We start from the raw sequence: 19,566 nt of genomic DNA, 5'->3' as shown, positions 1-19,566 counted from the left end.
AACAAGAAGGCCGGCCCTGATTCAGAGCGTCCGGTTCTGAATCAGGGCCATAGTGACATCACTGAGGTGTGAAGCAGCCTATCAATTCACCAGGAATTAGTAACATCATTGAGGTGTGAAGCAGCCAATCAATTCATCATAATTTAGTGACATCACTGAGACATGAGTCAGCCTATCGATTCCCCCGGAATTAGTGACATCACTGAGGCGTGAGGCAGCCTATCAATTCACCAGGAATTAGTGACATCACTGAGGTAGCTTATTAATTCACCAGGAATTAGTGACATCACTAAGGCGAGAGGCAGCCTATTAATTCTCCAGCAATTAGTGACAAGGACAAGGGCCCATCTAAAGTCTCAGTGTCCCTGAGTGAGGGACACTGATGTGTGACCATCAGCTCCAGAGTCCCTCCCCTTGCTCTTCTGAGCAAATGAAGGGGCCGCTGTATGCATAATGGAGCAGCATTTGGACACCCAGTTACACTGTGATCCAGCTACACCGTGAACTAAACATGGGACTCTATGGTGCATGTGTTTGCCTCAAGCCTTCACTGACGTACATAGTGGGGGCCTCCAGAGTGGTTAGTAGGTGCGAATCAATGCCCCCCAGCCAAAACATTTCTTTCAATCTGTGTCAAAGTGACTGCCAGTCACACCCCTGGGGTCATTAATATTTTAGTTGTATTCACTGGGAAGGAAGCCATTATATCCTGGTTCCTTTGCGGAAATCCACACTTTATTATATTTTAGTAATTCTTGCCTACTTTTGAATAAGTATTTCAGGTAGATTGTGAACGCAGCACCTATGAGCGCGGCGGTAAAGTGGGCGTGTACTTCTACATCTGAGGGTGTGTCATAAAACTGCCTTACATCCAAATGTAAACGAGCCACAAAATAGTAAGATCTACTGTATTTGTTGATGAATACACACTGATACTATTCAGAAAATGCATGTAGCCATAGGGATCATTGCGGCAGATGTACTAAGCTCTGGAAAGTGATAAAGTGCAGAGTGATGATAAACGACCAGACACTCAGCTCCCAACTGTCATTTTTCAAACACAGCCTGTGACATGACAGTTGGGAGCTGAGTGACTGGTCGTTTATCATCCCTCTGCACTTTATCACTTTCCAGAGCTTAGTACATCTGCCCCATTGAGCTTTATGGACAGGGAAATGATACTAATGATCCATTTGAATGTATAGATCTCTGTTTTTGTAATAAACAGCAGCTACATAATGGGGGTAAGATACAGTCAGGGAGATTGCTAGACTCTCAGAGAGTCAGGGAGATTGCTACTATTTCAGCTACACAGCGACGGCGTCTTTTGCCGCCATTGCATTGACACCGGCTGCCATTTTCAGATGCATAATCTGCACCTCAAAAAGGGCTGGTGCAATCAGGACTGCCATTAGAAATTATGAGGCCCGGGATTTCCAAAATAGGCAGGGCCCCCTCCCCCAACCCCGGCCCCCAAACACCCCAGACACTTACTTTAGTTTCCTCAGTCTTCTCCAGTTCTTGCTGCTTCTCAGTCCGCACAAACCGTGGCTCCTCTTTCATTCAGTGGTGCGGCATGACGTTATGATGTCATGTCGCGCCGGCTAACAAGGAAAACTTTATTGTGCGGCGGAGCGGGAGGGCGGCTGGATGTGAAGTGATCCAGGAGTGTCTTCTATTCGGCAGCGGCAGCTGGGGTAGTAGTGGGCGTCATGCAGGTAGGAGCGGTTCCACGGCCGGGCCTGTCATTCATAAGATAATTGTAGTAGGGGCAAGTGTCTGCCCGCGGCTTTGTGAGGATGTGGAGTGGGAGGGTGTCCCTGCGTTTGTACGGCGGCAGCAGCGGGAGTAGGAGTGGACGGGCCCCTAGAGTGTCCGGGCCCGGGACTCCAGTCCCAGCAGTCTCCCCCTGATAGCCTCCCTCGGTGCAATGTTCCATGGTGCGACCAATAGTGCATCTTAATGTGCACAGCGGCGGATTAGCGACACAGCCAGTGTTTAATGAACCAATTAAATGAATCAGTTATTTGCCCCCTCCCCTATTCAAATATATGCGATTCACGGGATTACCCACACAAGGTAACTGTGGTGCACTCAGTGACAAGCATAGTGAGCGATTCCACCTAGACATTTCAGCAATGGAACAAAGATATCAGGGTAGGTGATCACTACTGTTGGACAGTGACAAGAGATGCCCCAGAAGAGGAGCACAAGCGACAAGCAAAGAGAAAGCACCTCCATGAATAGGACACTATATTACATAGTACTTTCCTATGCTGTATGTTTGTTTCGTATGCTGTATGTTTGTTTCCTATGCTGTATGTTTGGTTCATATGCTGTATGTTTGTTTCCTATGCTGTATGTTTGGTTCATATGCTGTATGTTTGTTTCGTTTTGTGTTCTTATTTGTGATTGATTCAATTAAAACAACTGTTATTTATTTTCTATCAAGAAAATATCAGATTATTTTAAAATAGCTTTTCACTATGACCATATTACTAATGTACATACAGTATAGTGCAAGTAGTGTAGCTCAAAAAATAGAGCTAGTAAAAACATTCTGAAATCATTTTAGTTTTTCTTGACCTCAAATTAGTAATGTATGACTATTTTTAGAAAGGAAACAAATTAAAAGTATTAATTTTTTGTACAGTGTAATTTATCTCTTTTCAAAATGTGATAAATGAATAATTTTATTGACCACAATAACCACAATTGAGGGAATCACTGAATTCTTATTATCATTAAAACTGTCCAATCATATAAAATACTGAAATAGAAAAAGCACTGTAACATAAACTACAGGAACAACACCCTGCGCTGAACGGAGCTACAACAATATCGACAGTAGGTGCTGGCAAAGGTCAATCAGATTTGGGAAGTGTGAATAGCACAAGCTGGGTGAACAATGAGTCCACTAGATGGATGGGGGAATGATTAGATTGAAGCTGAGAAGTGGTGAAAGTGGCTGATACATGGAGTAATACTGACTGACACAACAATAGTGCAGGTCCCGATAATTGTCCCCGTTTTGTAGACAAATCCCATTTTTTCTCTTTCCTTCCAAACGGAGGGTCTTATGGGTTTGATGCACAAATCGTATAATGAGAAATCCCCTCATTCTTCTGTTTGGCTCCTAAATTTATAACAGAAACCCTTTTATGTATGTATGTATGTATGTTATATATATATATATCAGTATATGCTAATATAATAAGAACGTTGTGTCTGTTTGTTTGATCCAAGTTGGCGCACAAACTACTGAACCGATTTTCATGGAAACAGCATTATTTATTAGTGAAAACTCCTACAAATAACCTGCACTTAATTTCATCTCGATCAGTCAAGTTAAAGCTAAGCAGTAACAAAACCAGAATTTATTGACATCATCAATGCAAGAGCTAGGTGTGGTACCCTGCACGCAGCTGGTAAGGGTTGGGGGGAGAGGTGCTTTGGCTCCGTGTACACTTTGATAGGATAGGCCATACATGCCGACTTTTAATCTGCCCTCCCTGGGAGAAGCCTGGGGAGAGGCAGCGGTCGGGAAGTGATGGGGCGGAGTCGGACAATTTGCGTCAATAAGCCCCGCCCCCTAACGACGGACAGCGGATTTCAGGTAAGTTTCTCGCCGTTCAGCCCACTTCACTAGGAAGTGGGCATGATGCGGCAGAAGTGCCTACACTGCTGGGAGTGCCTGGGGGTTACCCAAAAAAACGGGAGCCTCCCGCGACTTTTGGGAGCGTAGGCATGATTGGGATAGGCTACATAGCAGCCTGTGCACAGGGCACACAGTGACATTGGTGTGAGAGGTGGATGAATAGGAGAGGTTACATAGCAGTCTGTGCACAGGGCACACAGTGACATTGGTGTGAGTGGTGGGTGAATAGGAGAGGTTACATAGCAGTCTGTGCATAGGGCACACAGTGACATTGGTGTGAGAGGTGGGTGAATAGGAGAGGTTACATAGCAGTCTGTGCACAGGGCACACAGTGACATTGGTGTGAGTGGTGGGTGAATAGGAGAGGTTACATAGCAGTCTGTGCATAGGGCACACAGTGACATTGGTGTGGGAGGTGGGTGAATAGGATAGGTTACATAGCAGTCTGTGCACAGGGCACACAGTGACATTGGTGTGAGTGGTGGGTGAATAGGAGAGGTTACATAGCAGTCTGTGCATAGGGCACACAGTGACATTGGTGTGAGTGGTGGGTGAATAGGAGAGGTTACATAGCAGTCTGTGCATAGGGCACACAGTGACATTGGTGTGAGAGGTGGGTGAATAGGAGAGGTTACATAGCAGTCTGTGCACAGGGCACACAGTGATATTGGTGTGAGTGGTGGGTGAATAGGTGAGGTTACATAGCAGTCTGTGCATAGGGCACACAGTGACATTGGTGTGGGAGGTGGGTGAATAGGATAGGTTACATAGCAGTCTGTGCACAGGGCACACAGTGACATTGGTGTGAGAGGTAGGTGAATAGGAGAGGTTACATAGCAGTCTGTGCATAGGGCACACAGTGACATTGGTGTGGGAGGTGGGTGAATAGGATAGGTTACATAGCAGTCTGCGCACAGGGCACACAGTGACATTGATGTGAGTGGTGGGTGAATAGGAGAGGTTACCTAGGAGCCTGTGCACAGGGCACACAGTGACATTGGTGTGAGTGGTGGGTGAATAGGAGAGGTTACATAGCATTCTGTGCACAGGGCACACAGTGACATTGGTGTGGGAGGTGGGTGAATAGGATAGGTTACATAGCAGTCTGTGCACAGGGCACACAGTGACACTGTGTGAGTGGTGGGTGAATAGGAGAGGCTACATAGCAGTCTGTGCACAAGACACACAGTGACATTGGTGTGAGAGGTGGGTGAATAGGAGAGGTTACATAGCAGTATGTGCACAGGGCACACAGTGACATTGGTGTGAGAGGTGGGTGAATAGGAGAGGTTACATAGCAGTCTGTGCACAGGGCACACAGTGACATTGGTGTGAGAGGTGGGTGAATAGGAGAGGTTACATAGCAGTCTGTGCACAGGGCACACAGTGACATTGGTGTGAGTGGTGGGTGAATAGGAGAGATTACATAGCAGTCTGTGCACAGGGCACACAGTGATATTGGTGTGAGAGGTTGGTTTTGGCACTACTGTCCCCAGTCTGTATAGTGCTGCTGGTCACGTGGGCCACTCCCGCGACAGGACCCCCATGCAAAGCAATACAACACCTCACATAATAAAAATGTTGGTAGAAGCGATTTTATATATACATACACTGTTACATAGCTTCTTGCGCTCGGCAGTGTTTTTTTTGTCTGCATATAGTTATGTACAGAAGTAGGTTTTTATGTTATCCAGCGATCTGCGAAACAGGGGCGTGCCAGTCTGTGAATCTGTGGAATAGTGAATGTTTATATCTAAAAAAAATGGCCTAAATGAAATCATGGAAAGGAAAGATTTAATGAAGGACAATATTTAACAATCTTGAATTCTGTATTTGTTTTATTTCGCTATACTCATTATACTGAGTATACAGAACAGAACGAGGTGTTTTGATTTGTTGACCCACGTTTTCTTGCAGTGGAAATGCACAGGTTTTGAATTGGTCCACTGAGAAGCCCCGCCCAGCGCACTTTAAGGTACCCGCCTACTCTGTGTTGCAGATAAACATCTCAGACAGCTAGAGGTGCACCTTGGTTATGTAAGGAGGTCAGGGAACCTGGAGAGGTGCACCGCAAATGTAATCCCTTTTATTAAATAAAATCTTGCATTTTTCTTGTCTTACTACACTACTGCTCAGTGTAAGCCTCATGTGTGGCTGAAATTATTCATGAGCTTGAGGTGACACCGCATCGCTATTACATGTAGCACATTTGTGTTTGATTTTTTTTTCATATTGAGCAAATTGTGCCTAATCAAGCAGGATCTGAATGGTGCAAAACGTCTCCCTTTATAAAATACAGGATGAGACCTGGCCTCAGTCAGATCAGAGCACCAACCCCTAAGGCTGTAATAGGGGATGTAGTAGGTATTACCGCCGGAAGCATAGCCGGCGATTCAGATCCCGACAGCGGCAGCCCGGCAAGGGTGAAAATCATGATCGTCCCTAAGGTAAGTATCGCTAACCTAATTCTACCCCCTAACCCTAACCCTCCCTTAGGGGTGCCTAACCCTAACCTCCCCCCCAAGTGCCTAACCCTAATCCCCCTCTAAGTGCCTAAACCTAACCCCCCCTTCCCCGCTGCCTAAACCTAAGTCCCCCGGGGGGGTGCCTAACCCTAACCTCCCCCTGGGGGTGTCTAACCCTAAACCCCCTTCCCCTAGCCTAAAATTAACCCTCCCGCGGGGTGCCTAACCCTAAGTCCCCCCAGGAGCCCTAAACATAACCCCCGCCGCGAGGCTGTCCGCGCCTGGCTTACCTTAGTTCGGCATGCCGGGCGTCTGTCTTCCGCCGTCTGGTTAATGACAGGTGTCGAGTTTTCGCCGCCTGTCATTTGTACGACGCCGGGATTAGAAAGTCTGGAAGCCAGCGGTCATTAATACCACCCCTGTCATTAGTACCACGCCGGGATTAGAAAGTCTGGAAGCCGGCGGTCGGCATTTAGACTGTCGGCTTCCAAACTACATCCCGTAATAGGGAAGGGCAAGTGGTGCAACTGTAGGATGGTCCAAAAAATAAAACATTAACATTTTCTATCTCCACAAGGTTATTTGTATTCCTTAGTACATCAGTGGGTAGTACACCAAAACATTTTCCAAACAAACAATATTTAGGAGTCGCCCTAGATATGAACTTTTCTAGATTTAGATCTGCGTCCTCATATAGTTGAATACGTCGCGGAAAATCGGGTAGCTGTGGACGTTTCAGATTTGTTACCATTTTTTCTTTGGTTTTTGTAGACACTCCATTGTCAAGAAAGCTACTAAGTGTTCAGATAGAAACTAGAGGTGTCTGGTAAAAGCAATGTAAGCTTTCTTACCAATTGTTACATCAGGATAGATTTTTAGGAGACATAAGAGCTCGATGTCATTATATGGTGCTCTAATTCCCAATGGAGCTTCATTCCAATATGTTACATAAACCAGACTTACAAACAAAGCCAAATTCACCATGTTGTTTGCCTCTCTAGGGCCTCTATTTATTAACATTATTTTTACTAAAATAAAGTGAAAAAGGGTGTTTTCACACCCTTTTCACATTATTTTAGTATCACCTATAGTTATTACAGGGCAATTGGAGTAGAATTTGTAAAATTCTACTCCAACCCCTAAGTATCACTTATTTTTAGTAATCAGATCGCATTTCCCATAATTGTAATGGGAAATGTGATCCGACCAAAGTTACTAAAAATAAATTGTAAAAAAATATCGGGGAAAGCCCTGTGATAATAACGCCACCTGGAGGTGGCGTTATCCAGGGTCTCCCCCGGTTACTGGACTCCTGCCCTGCTCTAACGGGGAGAGCAGAGCCCGGAGCCAGCCCCAGTGATCAGCTGTGTGGTCTAAACAGACCGCAAGCTGATTACTGTTAAAAAAAGAAAAAAAAATTGTCAACATTTTTTTTTACTTACCTGACTCCAGGGACCGGTGATCGGGCCTCCGGTGATGTCTCCCATCCGGTCAGCTGGTCTCCCATAGTGCACTGCAGCCTGGTCATCAGGTGATCGGGTCCCAGTGCAGTATGGTAGATCACCTGATCGGAAGCTTGGAGTACATTACCGGAGGCCCGGATCATGCGAGTAAGTGTAATTAAGGGAGAGGGGGGCTGCGGGGAGTCCGCGATCGCTGGGGGTGGGGCTTAGCACCGGAGGCGGAGCTTAGCACCGGGGGGTAGCAGCAGCGGCCGGTCGGCGCATGCACTTTGTCACGGTATTTTTTGCGAAAATACCGTGACTAGTGTGTGGAGGGGATTCGCAGGGACAGAGCTTTATCGCAAGCTCTGTCCCTGCAAGGGATTTGTAGTAAATCCCTGTGATATTGCCTGAATTCGCAATGCGAATTCAGTCGATAATATCACACTACAATCTGCATTCAATGGCCCTGATTCAGAGCCGGACGCTCTGACCAGAGCGCTCGCTCTGAATCAGGGCCCACCTCCATTAATATGGAGCGTCCTCCTGGACCCTCGTATAGCTGTGGGTCACCACCCACAGCATATACGAGCGTGCAAAATGATGGTCGCGATGGTCTTGACCATCGCGACCATCGGAACTGCGAGCAAAAGCCTGCGGTTGGGTTTCTCAACCGCAAGGCCAGCAGTGATTTTGCCTCTATCAGAGCCAAAATCACTCCCACTGACATCACTCCCACTGACATCTGTCCCTGCGAATCCCCTCCACACACTAGTCACGGTATTTTCGCACTAGTGATGTCAGTGGGGCCGGCTTCAGACGGTAGGCGTTCCCATGGGAATGCCTCCGTCTGGCAGGCACGCCCCTGGCACGCCCTCCGTCGTGCGCATGCGCAGTGGGGACCATCGACCCACTTGCGAGCGGACTGCCGCTCGCGAGTGGGTCTGAATGACCCCCAATATGCGGATTGTAGTAAATACAGCCCTAGATGTTAACTGGAACTGATTTCGAAAGAGACATACTTTCAGAGCGTAAATACTTTTACCCATCCATCGAGCGTGGTGAGTAGGACCAGGAGCTCGAAATGTTTCACTGCTATTTCCACCACCAAGAAACAAAAGAGACAAATGCAAAAAGCTTTCGATAATTGTCTCTTGGTTGCTGTCTATCCAATGCATTTGGTAAATCTAACATTTCCTGCCGTAATCTGTTTAATACAGGATCTTGGAAGAGGGCAATATCCACTGCTCTATAAACGTTTTTATCAATACTTCTCCATTCTTTCTGAAAGTGGTTGAAAATGCCAACTTCTGGGCCTCCAGTAGAGCCGAATACATATTAGAAGACATTTGAAAGCATAATCTCCATTTGTGTCAGCTTCCACAAAGTAAACTTCTGGGCGATCACTAAACTACAACGTACAAAGCTAAAATTTGATACAAAAGTTACTACATTATAATGGACAAAAATGTGGGGGCATGATTCAAGCATCTTTGTTTTTTGACAATGCTGGACCACCCTACTGTCCAGGGAGCAGTGACAAGAGGGGTCCACCATCACTTCCCACGTGGCTCCTGCATTTGGCTTGTAGAGTGCCTGGAATGGCAATTTGCAGCCTATAGAACCTCAGCAGAGTAGCTCGGAACATCCTTCTTCCTGGTTCTGGCTGCCCCACCGTATTGTCATGTCACATGTTTGGAGGTGGGGCTGGCACAGAACAGATTATTGCCTTGCTAAGGCCCTGTACTTGACTAATTGAGTTGCAGGTCACCACCAAAAAGGATTTAGCACTGCATTGTTCCCCAACTGTCTTACACTTTGCAAATTACCTCCAGAGGAACCAATATCATCATTGAGGAACTAACTGTCTCAATTATTTGACTGGTTTCTTCTAAATTGATAGGCTGCATTCTGGCAGTGCTTCAGCGATGTCACAAATTCCTTGTGAGGATGCCATGACCTGAATAAGGAACCAAGAGGCACCAAAGGGAGAAGTCATACAGGTACAGACTACCTGGGCCTGAGTCTGTCTTGTGGCCCTAGTCTGCTCAAGAGGGAAAGTCATGCTCCCAAAATTGGTTTGGCTACACCCCTTCAGAGGCACAACATCTGCAAATGGAGCCCAAAATACCCTGATAACGGTGCCCGCAATGTCTCACGGTTGAACCCACTAGATGCCACAGCTATGCATCAAGTTCTTAGTAAAAAGATTGGTTGCACTCTTGGCAATATTGATTCATCCCATAACTGCCCGTTTCCACTGTCCTGTAGAGGGGCAGGGGGCTTACACGGTCTCCTGTAGAGGCTCAGGTAGTGCCGGAGTGGAGTAAACATGCCCCCCTGCAATGCCACGATTAAGGCCCTCACCTTGGCCCACCCCAAGTCTCAGGGGCCCTAACAGGTATATAATATACTGTATGTAATGCTAATAAAATGGAAAATAATACTTCTAGTACACTGCATAAATATTTGTTATTATCTATTACTATAACCAGTACCACATACATTTATTTATTTTTTTTAAAGAAAAATGTTCTGCTTATTAGAGATGTACATTTATTTATTTTTTTTAAAGAAAAATGTTCTGCTTATTAGAGATGTATAATTCAGAAATATCATTTCATGGACACGTCGCCTGGACATACAGCCAGCCTGAACCATTGAGGCAACCGCGTTAAGACAAATCAGAGAATGAGTACCTTCCATTATGGTGATGAGCCGTTCTATCAGGGAGATGGAAAGCTAACCCAATTTACAGAGGCTTAGCTGTCAGTGTGACATACACTGTATACCCTCAGCTTCCAAACACATCGGATGAGTTTTGTATATTCCAACACTACTGTATAAATACAAGCATTCAGCGCTTATGGAGTTAAAAAAAAAATTCTTTGAATTTCAACAATTCCTTAAAAATCCCAAACTAAATTGATCAAGTTACCATTGTGCTGGCTGCACTAGAGGGATGAATACAATTTAGCAGATTTGCAGTATGTTTGCTACTTCACATGCTTAGAACCAGAGGAGGCTGATGCCAATAGCTTTAACTGCAGATCTAAGGCGAAACGTAAATATTCTTACACTTATAATCCTTCAATTAACCAATGTATTTACGTATCACCGACCGACGAAGGACAATTTTACGTTTCACTCTAATGCTAAATATCATTCGATATCAACATTTTTTTTTTTTTTTTTCATCAATCTGTTACTTTCAAATGGCACATTATAATTCTGGATTGTATTGTCTATTGATCTGTCTGGTTTGCACACAAATTGTTTAGCCTTTATGCAAATACTCCCATTGTACCAAAACAGTGATAATTAAAGGTTCTATTCAAACTGGTGAAAACACATGCTCATTATTCCCCAACCTCCGGATGACACAAAGGGATGGTCCAGGTCCCCAATTTATCCTGGCATCAGTTGGACCAGAAAGCTGTCTTTGGTTTAAATTAAATTTCCTTTAATCTCTCCACTGAGCATCCGGATACAAAGAGGAGCTCTTAAAAAATTCAGGATATCTGTGTAACTGTAAATTGATCTGTCTTGATGGCACAGATCCAAGGGAAGCTGGCATTCAGGAAAGACCCTGGTTTTGTTTTTTGTTTTTTTGTTTTTTTTAATTCTGTTATCCAATTTATTAAGGATGAGGAACCATTTGCAAATTAAATCAACATTTTGATTTGGCACAGGCTGTCATTTATACCACAGCCAGAGTGAGCGGGCAGAATTCATGCAACAACATGGTTTAGCAATCTTGCAATTGGTCACTTTCTCTTGACCCCAGTATCTAAGTGGCACGGCTACCCGCAATTATGCCCTGCGTTCCCCTGTGAGCCTCTGACTCGTTATGCAGAGCCAATCAAGCCTTCAGTAATGGTCACAGAATTACAGTCACACTACTACTGTGAATCTGGCATATCTCCTGTGCACAATGCAGAGCTAGAGGCAGTAGAATCAGTGGCGTCTCTGGCTGTTATCCTTCCTTGCAAAACCAGCCCTTGCACTGTCAGGGTACCTTCATTTTCCCAAATGTATGTCACCGCTAATGCAATCCGTCTCGCTACGGTCTAGAATAGCAATTCAGGTCAGCTGTTAAGTTTTAATCCCCTGCAACATTCACCGCATGGTCTATTGCAAACAAGAAGGCTAAAGACAGGTATATATAGACACAATACCTAATGCATGTGGAAACAGAAAAAAATAACATCAACTATATCACACACTGCACACCTCCAGATAACCTGGTATCATATGGACAATGCACCTTTTGCTGTCACGTGGATTGCTGGACAATCCAAACACAACCTTATATAAGCCGCGGGGTACGGGCAGACTATTAATAGGTAAATAAGATGGGGAGAGGGGATTTATTTCACTTCTATCATTAAAAGTTCATATCTATTTTACTCTTTTTTTTTCATTGCTATGAAGTCCAGCGACTGCACGCAGCGTCCTCTGTAGCGTTACTTCTCAACATATATGTACAATTACATCATAGAATAAAATAGACAAAAGCCTTACCTGTCTTCCACAAATAAATAGATTTGCTCTCATGTTCTCCCTGTGACTCCACGCTCCATAAACCAACCAAGAGAAGGGCAACCACTCCACAGAACGATCCAGGTAAAGCACAGCATCGCCCTGCCAGATCCATGCCTTCGGTAAGGGGGCTATGTCACTGCAGCGTGAATACAATGAACGACCCACTTCAGGCGCTGTTTTCCTCTTCTTTTTAAGTCCTAAGGAACGGAGAGCTCTCTCCAGCTATTGTGCATGCCAGCCGACAAGGAGAAACCATTTAAGACCATGGAACAATAGAGTACAGGGCTGCTGATGCTACTGCTGCTGATGCTTGTATTGTGAATTCTGCACCACAGAGATCCATTCACTGGCTAGTGGCAGGCTTCCATCAGCTAAAAGAGAGACAGCTGTCCGCAGGGGGCTCCAGCTGACTGAACAGGTTATCTTGGTCTGGGAGGTTGCGGAAATAAATTACACCAGCTGGAGAAAAAAAAAAAAAAGAAGGAAATTCTAAGAGAGGAAGGAATAAAAAAAAAACAAAAAGCAAAAAAAACCTCACTTGCATATGATTTCCAGATCCCAGATGCCCCTCGCCTAAAACAAAGCTGCCAATGGAACAAGAGGCGTCATCAGCAGAGGATAACTAATTCCAGCGTTGTTCACTCATTTAATATAATTATATACACTTTCAGCCTGAAATGACTGTTTTTTAGAAATGCGCCATTGTGGAACGGTGTCTCGTGTCCACAATACAAACTAAATCTTGTTATTATTTCATGCGCGGAGCTATATTTTGTACAGACCCTTGTAGAGCAAAATAAATAAATAGATGCTCTTCGGCTAATTAAACAACGGGCTCAGCAAAATGTTTAAATAAATAAGCAATGAAAAAAAAAATTTGTTTCATTAAAATTTTTCTTAAAAAGTAAAACGAAAAACAAATAGGCGCAAAAAAAACGTCTGTTACATTATTAAATGTTTTGAGATTTTGTAGGAGGACAATAGCTCATTACTTTATGTCATTTCAATATGGGTATTTTGGAATACTTCAACTTCCTACAAATGTCAAATGTATTGTCTTATCAATAAAAATAATAAAATTTAAATTCTCAAACATTATAATAATTTACCAATCCGTAAAATTGGCTTTATATAACATGGTTTGTTTGTTTTTTAAAATACATTTTATTCAAACCAATAATTTGTGACTGGAAAAAGATGGAAAAAGAACTATCATCACAAGTACACCTGCGTTCCCAAGCCACTTTGATTTAAGTAAAGCCACTTATCCCCTACATCTAATACAATAAGAACGTTGTGTACTGTAAATGGGCGGATCGGCCATAGACCTCACAGGAAGTTTTCCCAGTGGGCCAGACTGTTTTGGGGCCACTGAATTCAAATTTATTTTACATTTTTTTTGTTTTTCAAATATGTGACCTGACCCACCCAACGGGAGTCGGCCATGGCATATTAATAGCTGAAGCCGACATGATTTGTTCATGGTTGTTGACCCCTCCCCCGAGACCAGCCACCAGGGCCGTAGGGAGGGTGGAGCGGCCGGTGCCTCCGCACAGGGCAGAATCCTCCAGCAGCACCAGCCACACACTTCCCGGTGCTGGAGGTCTGCAGGAAAAGACCTCCGGCAGTGGTGCGTGGCGCACGAAGAACGTCAGCGCAGGATCCCGCCCTCCCTCCACTCCCTGGAAGGAAAGGTAAATGCTCAGGGGGAGGAGGGAGGCGGAGAGTGAGCGAGAAGGGTGGCAGTGCTGCACAGGGCGCACTGCCATCCAGATACAGCGCTGCCAGCCACCAATGGCTGTGCTTCGCAAATCAGCCCATCCCCTCCTGATCCACTACTCCCTCATCTCCCCGCTGGCAGTGTCAGGTGCTGGAAAGTAGGGATGTGAGGTGAGCAGCACAGGCAGTGCTCAAAGCCAGGGTCACATACACAAACACTCTGACTGCCTGTCTGCCTGTGGATCTATTCTGTGGATGATGGGATTGGCGGCTGCTGCTGCCCCTCCAAGTCGCTGCAGCAGAGGTCATCGTCTCTTCTCCTCCCCCGCCTGCAGACCCCTAGAGACCACCTTCTCATTCATCACCGGGCATGAATTAGCCAGTAGTGGACACCAAGCATTTCCAGCCATTGGGTAAGTATGATTCACCTCTGCTGGATTAACAGAGTGGGTCCCAGCCACCAGACCTCCCCTCCTCAACATTTAATTGACTCAATCTCTCATATATGGGGTGGGGGAAATATTACATAATCATCCAAACATACAGTGCACATATGAAGATCCCTTTATCAAGCTAACAGAAACACACACTATTTAGATTGCCAGCAATCAAAATACAATTGTGATTAAACTAACTCAGGGATACTTAACTTGGCATTCTCATACTCTAGTCTGCAGAATACTAACTTTAACTAGTGGCAAATTATGAGAAAACATACCTTATATAATAACTTAAACCAAACTGCTGGCTAATTTTACTAATCTATAGGAAACAATTACTGATGTAGACTATGCACACCTAAACAGCAGGGTGGATTGGTAGTAGGCTTCACTGGTAGATGTATGTAATTTATTTTGTCCAACATGTAACAGGAATTGGGCAGCGAGGGTCCAAGTGCACAGACACTCAAATATGGTAATCTCCAATGCTGGTCTCCACACAGTTTGCTGGACACAGGCTATGGCTGTTCCACGAGTTTGTCATCCAGAAGAGGTGAAGCTACAAGTCTGGGTGCTACTGTATGTACATTATAATGTACTGTATGGCATCATCTTGATGCTCAATGTACTCTATGACATTCAATGGATGCTGTCTGTACATTATGGCAGTCACTGGGATGCTCTCTGTACTGTATGGTGATCATGGGATACAGTCTTTGCTGTATGGTGGTAACTAGGATACTGTTTGCGCTGTATTGTCACTAGGATGCTCAATTTAATGTCTGGCAGTCCCTGGAATGAGCTCTGTACTTTATGGTGGTAACCAAGCTGTCTCTAAACTTGTGGCGGTGACTGAGATGCTCTCTGTACTGTATGGTGATCACTGGGATCAGGGGTGTAGCAAGACCCATGGGGATGGGGGCCCCATTGCAAAATTTCCACCACACTCCTCCCTGCAAATTATTTTGCAATTTATCCATACTAAATCATTTACAATCTGCCTACTTAGCTAGCATGCAAGATTAAATGAATGGTGATTAGCATATAGTAAGCATTCTAAACGAAAAAATATATATTATTTAAACTTATATAGTCTCATTAATCCTAATTGTTTATGATTTAATATGGTATATAAGAAGACTATGATTCACTAAAAAATCAGTTAGTTAGGATAGATGGAGTCAGAGATGGCTGGATCAGTGTCAGCAACACTCAGAGGATCCTGGGCCCCATAGCAGCTCCATTCTCTGCATCTACTGCCTGAGATCTGCCATAAATTGGACAGGTGCATAGGCATATACTGGTTGTTGAATCTGCGTCCAGGTCTCCAGTAGGATTCTGTCAGCAGTCTGGTCTGGACTTGGATCCCTGGAGCAATGGATAAGTGTGTATCCATCTTAAGTCGTGCAATGTCATATCAATGTCAATTTGCTTTATCCATTGTTTCTAAATCAAAAACTGCAGATAAAATGGAGGGAGGTGTGTGAAGGGGTGAGGGTGACAGGCCAAAATGTATTATAAAGTCCTTACCTGAAGATGTTATTCAGATTCTTTTTTTGAAGATGTTGCTGTTCAGGACCTTATTGGAAGATATAATCCAAAGTTCACATCAGTAGTCGTTATCCAAAGTCGCCTAAATAAAGCAGGAACTACTCAGAGAGTACCAATGTAGGACCACAAAATGGCTGCCAGTAGCTGGGCATTCTTTATATAGGGCTGTGAACTGCATTGTGACATCACAATGTATGCAGGCAGCAGCTGGAGGTGGCTGTAGCTTGGATCAGCTCTGGGCCCAGGTGCCCTGCAGCAGCACTGAGAATAGAAAATCTGGGGCTCAGGAGATGGCAGTGTAACTCTGTACAGGGAGAGGGTTGGGGGCCAAGAGGCAGGCACAAAGATGCTCTCTGTGTTGTATGGCTGTCTAGTTGACTGCTTGCTAGCATGAATGAGGCCACTCTCAGAATTTTTTCCAGGGCCACTTTAAGGTTCCAATCTGCCCCTGTGTACGTCTATTTGTTCCAAGTTGGCGCAAAAACTACTGGACCGATTTTCATGAAAACTGCATCATTGTGTAGTGGAAAATCATTGAAATAACCTATAAATAAAGCTGATCAATATAAAAAAAACATAATTTAGTGACATCATCAACGAAAAAGATAGGTGTGACACCAAGAGGTGGGGGGAGAGTTGCCTTGGGCCCACGGTCACTTGAATAGCATGGGCTACATAGCAGTCTGTGCACAGGGCACACAGTGACATTGGTGTGAGTGGTGGGTGAATAGGAGAGGTTACATAGCAGTCTGCACAGGGCACACAGTGACATTGGTGTGAGAGGTGGGTGAAAAGGAGAGGTTACATAGCAGTCTGCACAGGGCACACAGTGACATTGGTGTGAGAGGTGGGTGAAAAGGAGAGGTTACATAGCAGTCTGTGCACAGGGCACACAGTGACATTGGTGTGAGTGGTGGGTGAATAGGAGAGGTTACATAGCAGTCTGCACAGGGCACACAGTGACATTGGTGTGAGAGGTGGGTGAAAAGGAGAGGTTACATAGCAGTCTGTGCACAGGGCACACAGTGACAGGGGTGTGAGTGGTGGGTGAATATGAGAGGTTACATAGCAGTCTGTGCACAGAGCACACAGTGACATTGGTGTGAGGGTGGATGAATAGGATAGGTTACATAGCAGTCTGTGCCCAGGGCACACAGTGACTTTGGTGTGAGTGGTGGGTGAATAGGAAAAGTTACATAGCAGTCTGTGCACAGGACACAGTGACATTGGTGTGAGAGGTGGGTGAATAGGAGAGGTTACATAGCAGTCTGTGCACAGGGCACACAGTGACATTGGTGTGAGAGGTGGGTGAATAGGAGAGGTTACATAGCAGTCTGCACAGGGCACACAGTGACATTGGTGTGAGAGGTGGGTGAATAGGATAGGCTACATAGCAGTCTGTGCACAGGGCACACAGTGACATTGGTGTGAGTGGTGGGTGAATATGAGAGGTTACATAGCAGTCTGTGCACAGAGCACACAGTGACATTGGTGTGAGGGTGGATGAATAGGATAGGTTACATAGCAGTCTGTGCCCAGGGCACACAGTGACTTTGGTGTGAGTGGTGGGTGAATAGGAAAGGTTACATAGCAGTCTGTGCACAGGGCAAACAGTGACATTGGTGTGAGTGGTGGGTGAATAGGATAGGTTACATAGCAGTCTGTGCACAGGGCACACAATGACATTGGTGTGAGAGGTGGGTGAATAGGATAGGTTACATAGAATTCTGTGCACAGGGCACACAGTGACATTGGTGTGAGAGGTGGGTGAATAGAAGAGGCTACATAGCAGTCTGTGCACATGGCACACAGTGACATTGGTGTGAGAGGTGGGTGAAAATAGGAGAGGTTACATAGCAGTCTGTGCACAGGGCACACAGTGACATTGGTGTGAGAGGTGAGTGAATAGGAGAGGTTACATAGCAGTCTGTGCACAGGGCACACAGTGACATTGGTGTGAGAGGTGGGTGAATAGGAGAGGTTACATAGCAGTCTGTGCACAGGACACAGTGACATTGGTGTGAATGGTGGGTGAATAGGAGAGGTTACATAGCAGTCTGTGCACAGGGCACACAGTGACATTGGTGTGAGTGGTGGGTGAATAGGAGAGGTTACATAGCAACCTGTGCACAGGGCACACAGTGACATTGGTGTGAGTGGTGGGTGAATAGGAGAGGTTACATAACAGCCAGTGCACAGGGCACACAGTGACATTGGTGTGAGTGGTGGGTAAATAGGATAGGCTAAATAGCAGTCTGTGCACAGGGCACACGGTGACATTGGTGTGAGTGGTGGTTGAATAGGATAGGCTATATAGCAGTCTGTGCACAGGGCACACAGTGACATTGGTGTGAGTGGTGGGTGAATAGGAGAGGTTACATAGCAGTCTGTGCACAGGGCACACAGTGACATTGGTGTGAGTGGTGGGTGACGGCACTGCTGCCACCAGTCTGTATAGCACTGCTGGTCACATGGGGCACTGCCTCGACAGGGCCCCTATGCTAGCAATACAACTAGAACACCTCATAAAAACAATGATGTCAGAAGTGATTTCATCGTGGGTGAAGCTGCAGGCAACATCTCGTAGTTTGATACATGTTTAGAATGATGTGTGTTTAGGGGTGAATGCATTAGGCCTGTATCAGGAATGCCGCTGCCGGCTCTCGATGCAGAGCCCAGTCGCCTGCGCTTCTCACTTCCGGTCTCTGGTGCGTGGATCTGGGCAGCCGCCAGTCATCTTCATGGCAACGCTCCAGCCACAGGGTGCGGGTCTTCTCCATACTGACTGGCGTCCCTCATGTAGTGTGACGTCATCCTTTATGTTGCCGGCGGAGTCTGCAGTTCATGGGTGCAGCCATCTTGCTGTAGCCTGGGTGCACCAGTCATTTTCTGGATCTCTGGTCAGCTGGGAATCAGTCACCAATCAGCAACAGGCACTGCATATATAAACACTTCTTGGACGCTCATTCAGTGCCTGTACAACGTCTTCTCAAGTCATAGTATTTGGCTCCTGTTACCGCTTAGCCTTGGACTTCCGATATATCTCCGTATCCTGCTCTATGGTCTCAAGACGCTACTCGGGGTACAAACCCGGAGAACCTATAGACGCACACCTACGTATTCCGTCCATATCTCCGTGACGCATCTCAGTGTAGAACACCTGGTGTGTACTCAAGACCAGGGCTGGCTCTAGGGGTGTTCGACCAGTGCGGTCGAACAGGGGTGCCACCCATAGAGGGCGCACCCCTCCCCAACATCCCGATTTCAGCGGTAGTAGTGTCCCGCTGTTCCACCCGTGGGCGAAAGTGGCCCGCGGGTGGCGAAATCAGGAGGTTGGGGACCCCCAGCGGCGGTGCCAGACCCCCGGAGTGTGAATGGAGGCAGCGCGCATGTGCGCGGCATCCATTCACAGACGGGAGAGGGCTGGGGAAAGCCCAGCCAGTGACAGAGGGCTGGGCTTTACCCCAGCCTGACGTTACTTGGAGGCGTGCCATGCTGGCACGCATCCAAATAACGGCACATAGGGAGTGTGGCCTATGGTAATGAGGTCACGCCCCCAATTTCGATCGCGCGATAGCAGTGCTCAGTGTACCGGGCCGGCACAGGGTGCTCAGATCCCTGGAGCTGGCCCTGCTGAAGACCCACACTCATCGCAAGCCAGAGACATCACAGTCTAGCTGGGTATACCTCTATACCTTTGACCTAGGATCCCGTCTCATCTTACTGGGCAAACCCTGGTGACTTGG

The 19,566-nt window shown here is 45.9% G+C and overlaps 1 protein-coding gene across 1 annotated transcript in view; it reads right to left on the bottom strand.

The window, feature by feature from the left end:
- The window catches only part of THSD7A (thrombospondin type 1 domain containing 7A), a 322,453-nt gene extending 309,919 nt beyond the window's left edge, over positions 1 to 12,534 (bottom strand). The window contains exon 1 of the mRNA XM_088453107.1: positions 12,090 to 12,534. Coding sequence (XP_088309233.1) covers positions 12,090 to 12,222 — 133 coding nt within the window. The 5' untranslated portion in view covers positions 12,223 to 12,534. The remainder of the gene's footprint in view (positions 1 to 12,089) is intronic.
- Positions 12,535 to 19,566: the final 7,032 nt, after the last annotated feature.

The sequence above is a fragment of the Taudactylus pleione genome, unplaced genomic scaffold (genome assembly GCF_031769625.1).
Source record: "Taudactylus pleione unplaced genomic scaffold, aTauple2 ptg000571l, whole genome shotgun sequence".
Classification (NCBI taxonomy): Eukaryota; Metazoa; Chordata; class Amphibia; order Anura; family Myobatrachidae; genus Taudactylus; species Taudactylus pleione.
This window is presented reverse-complemented; position numbering and strand designations above follow the sequence as displayed.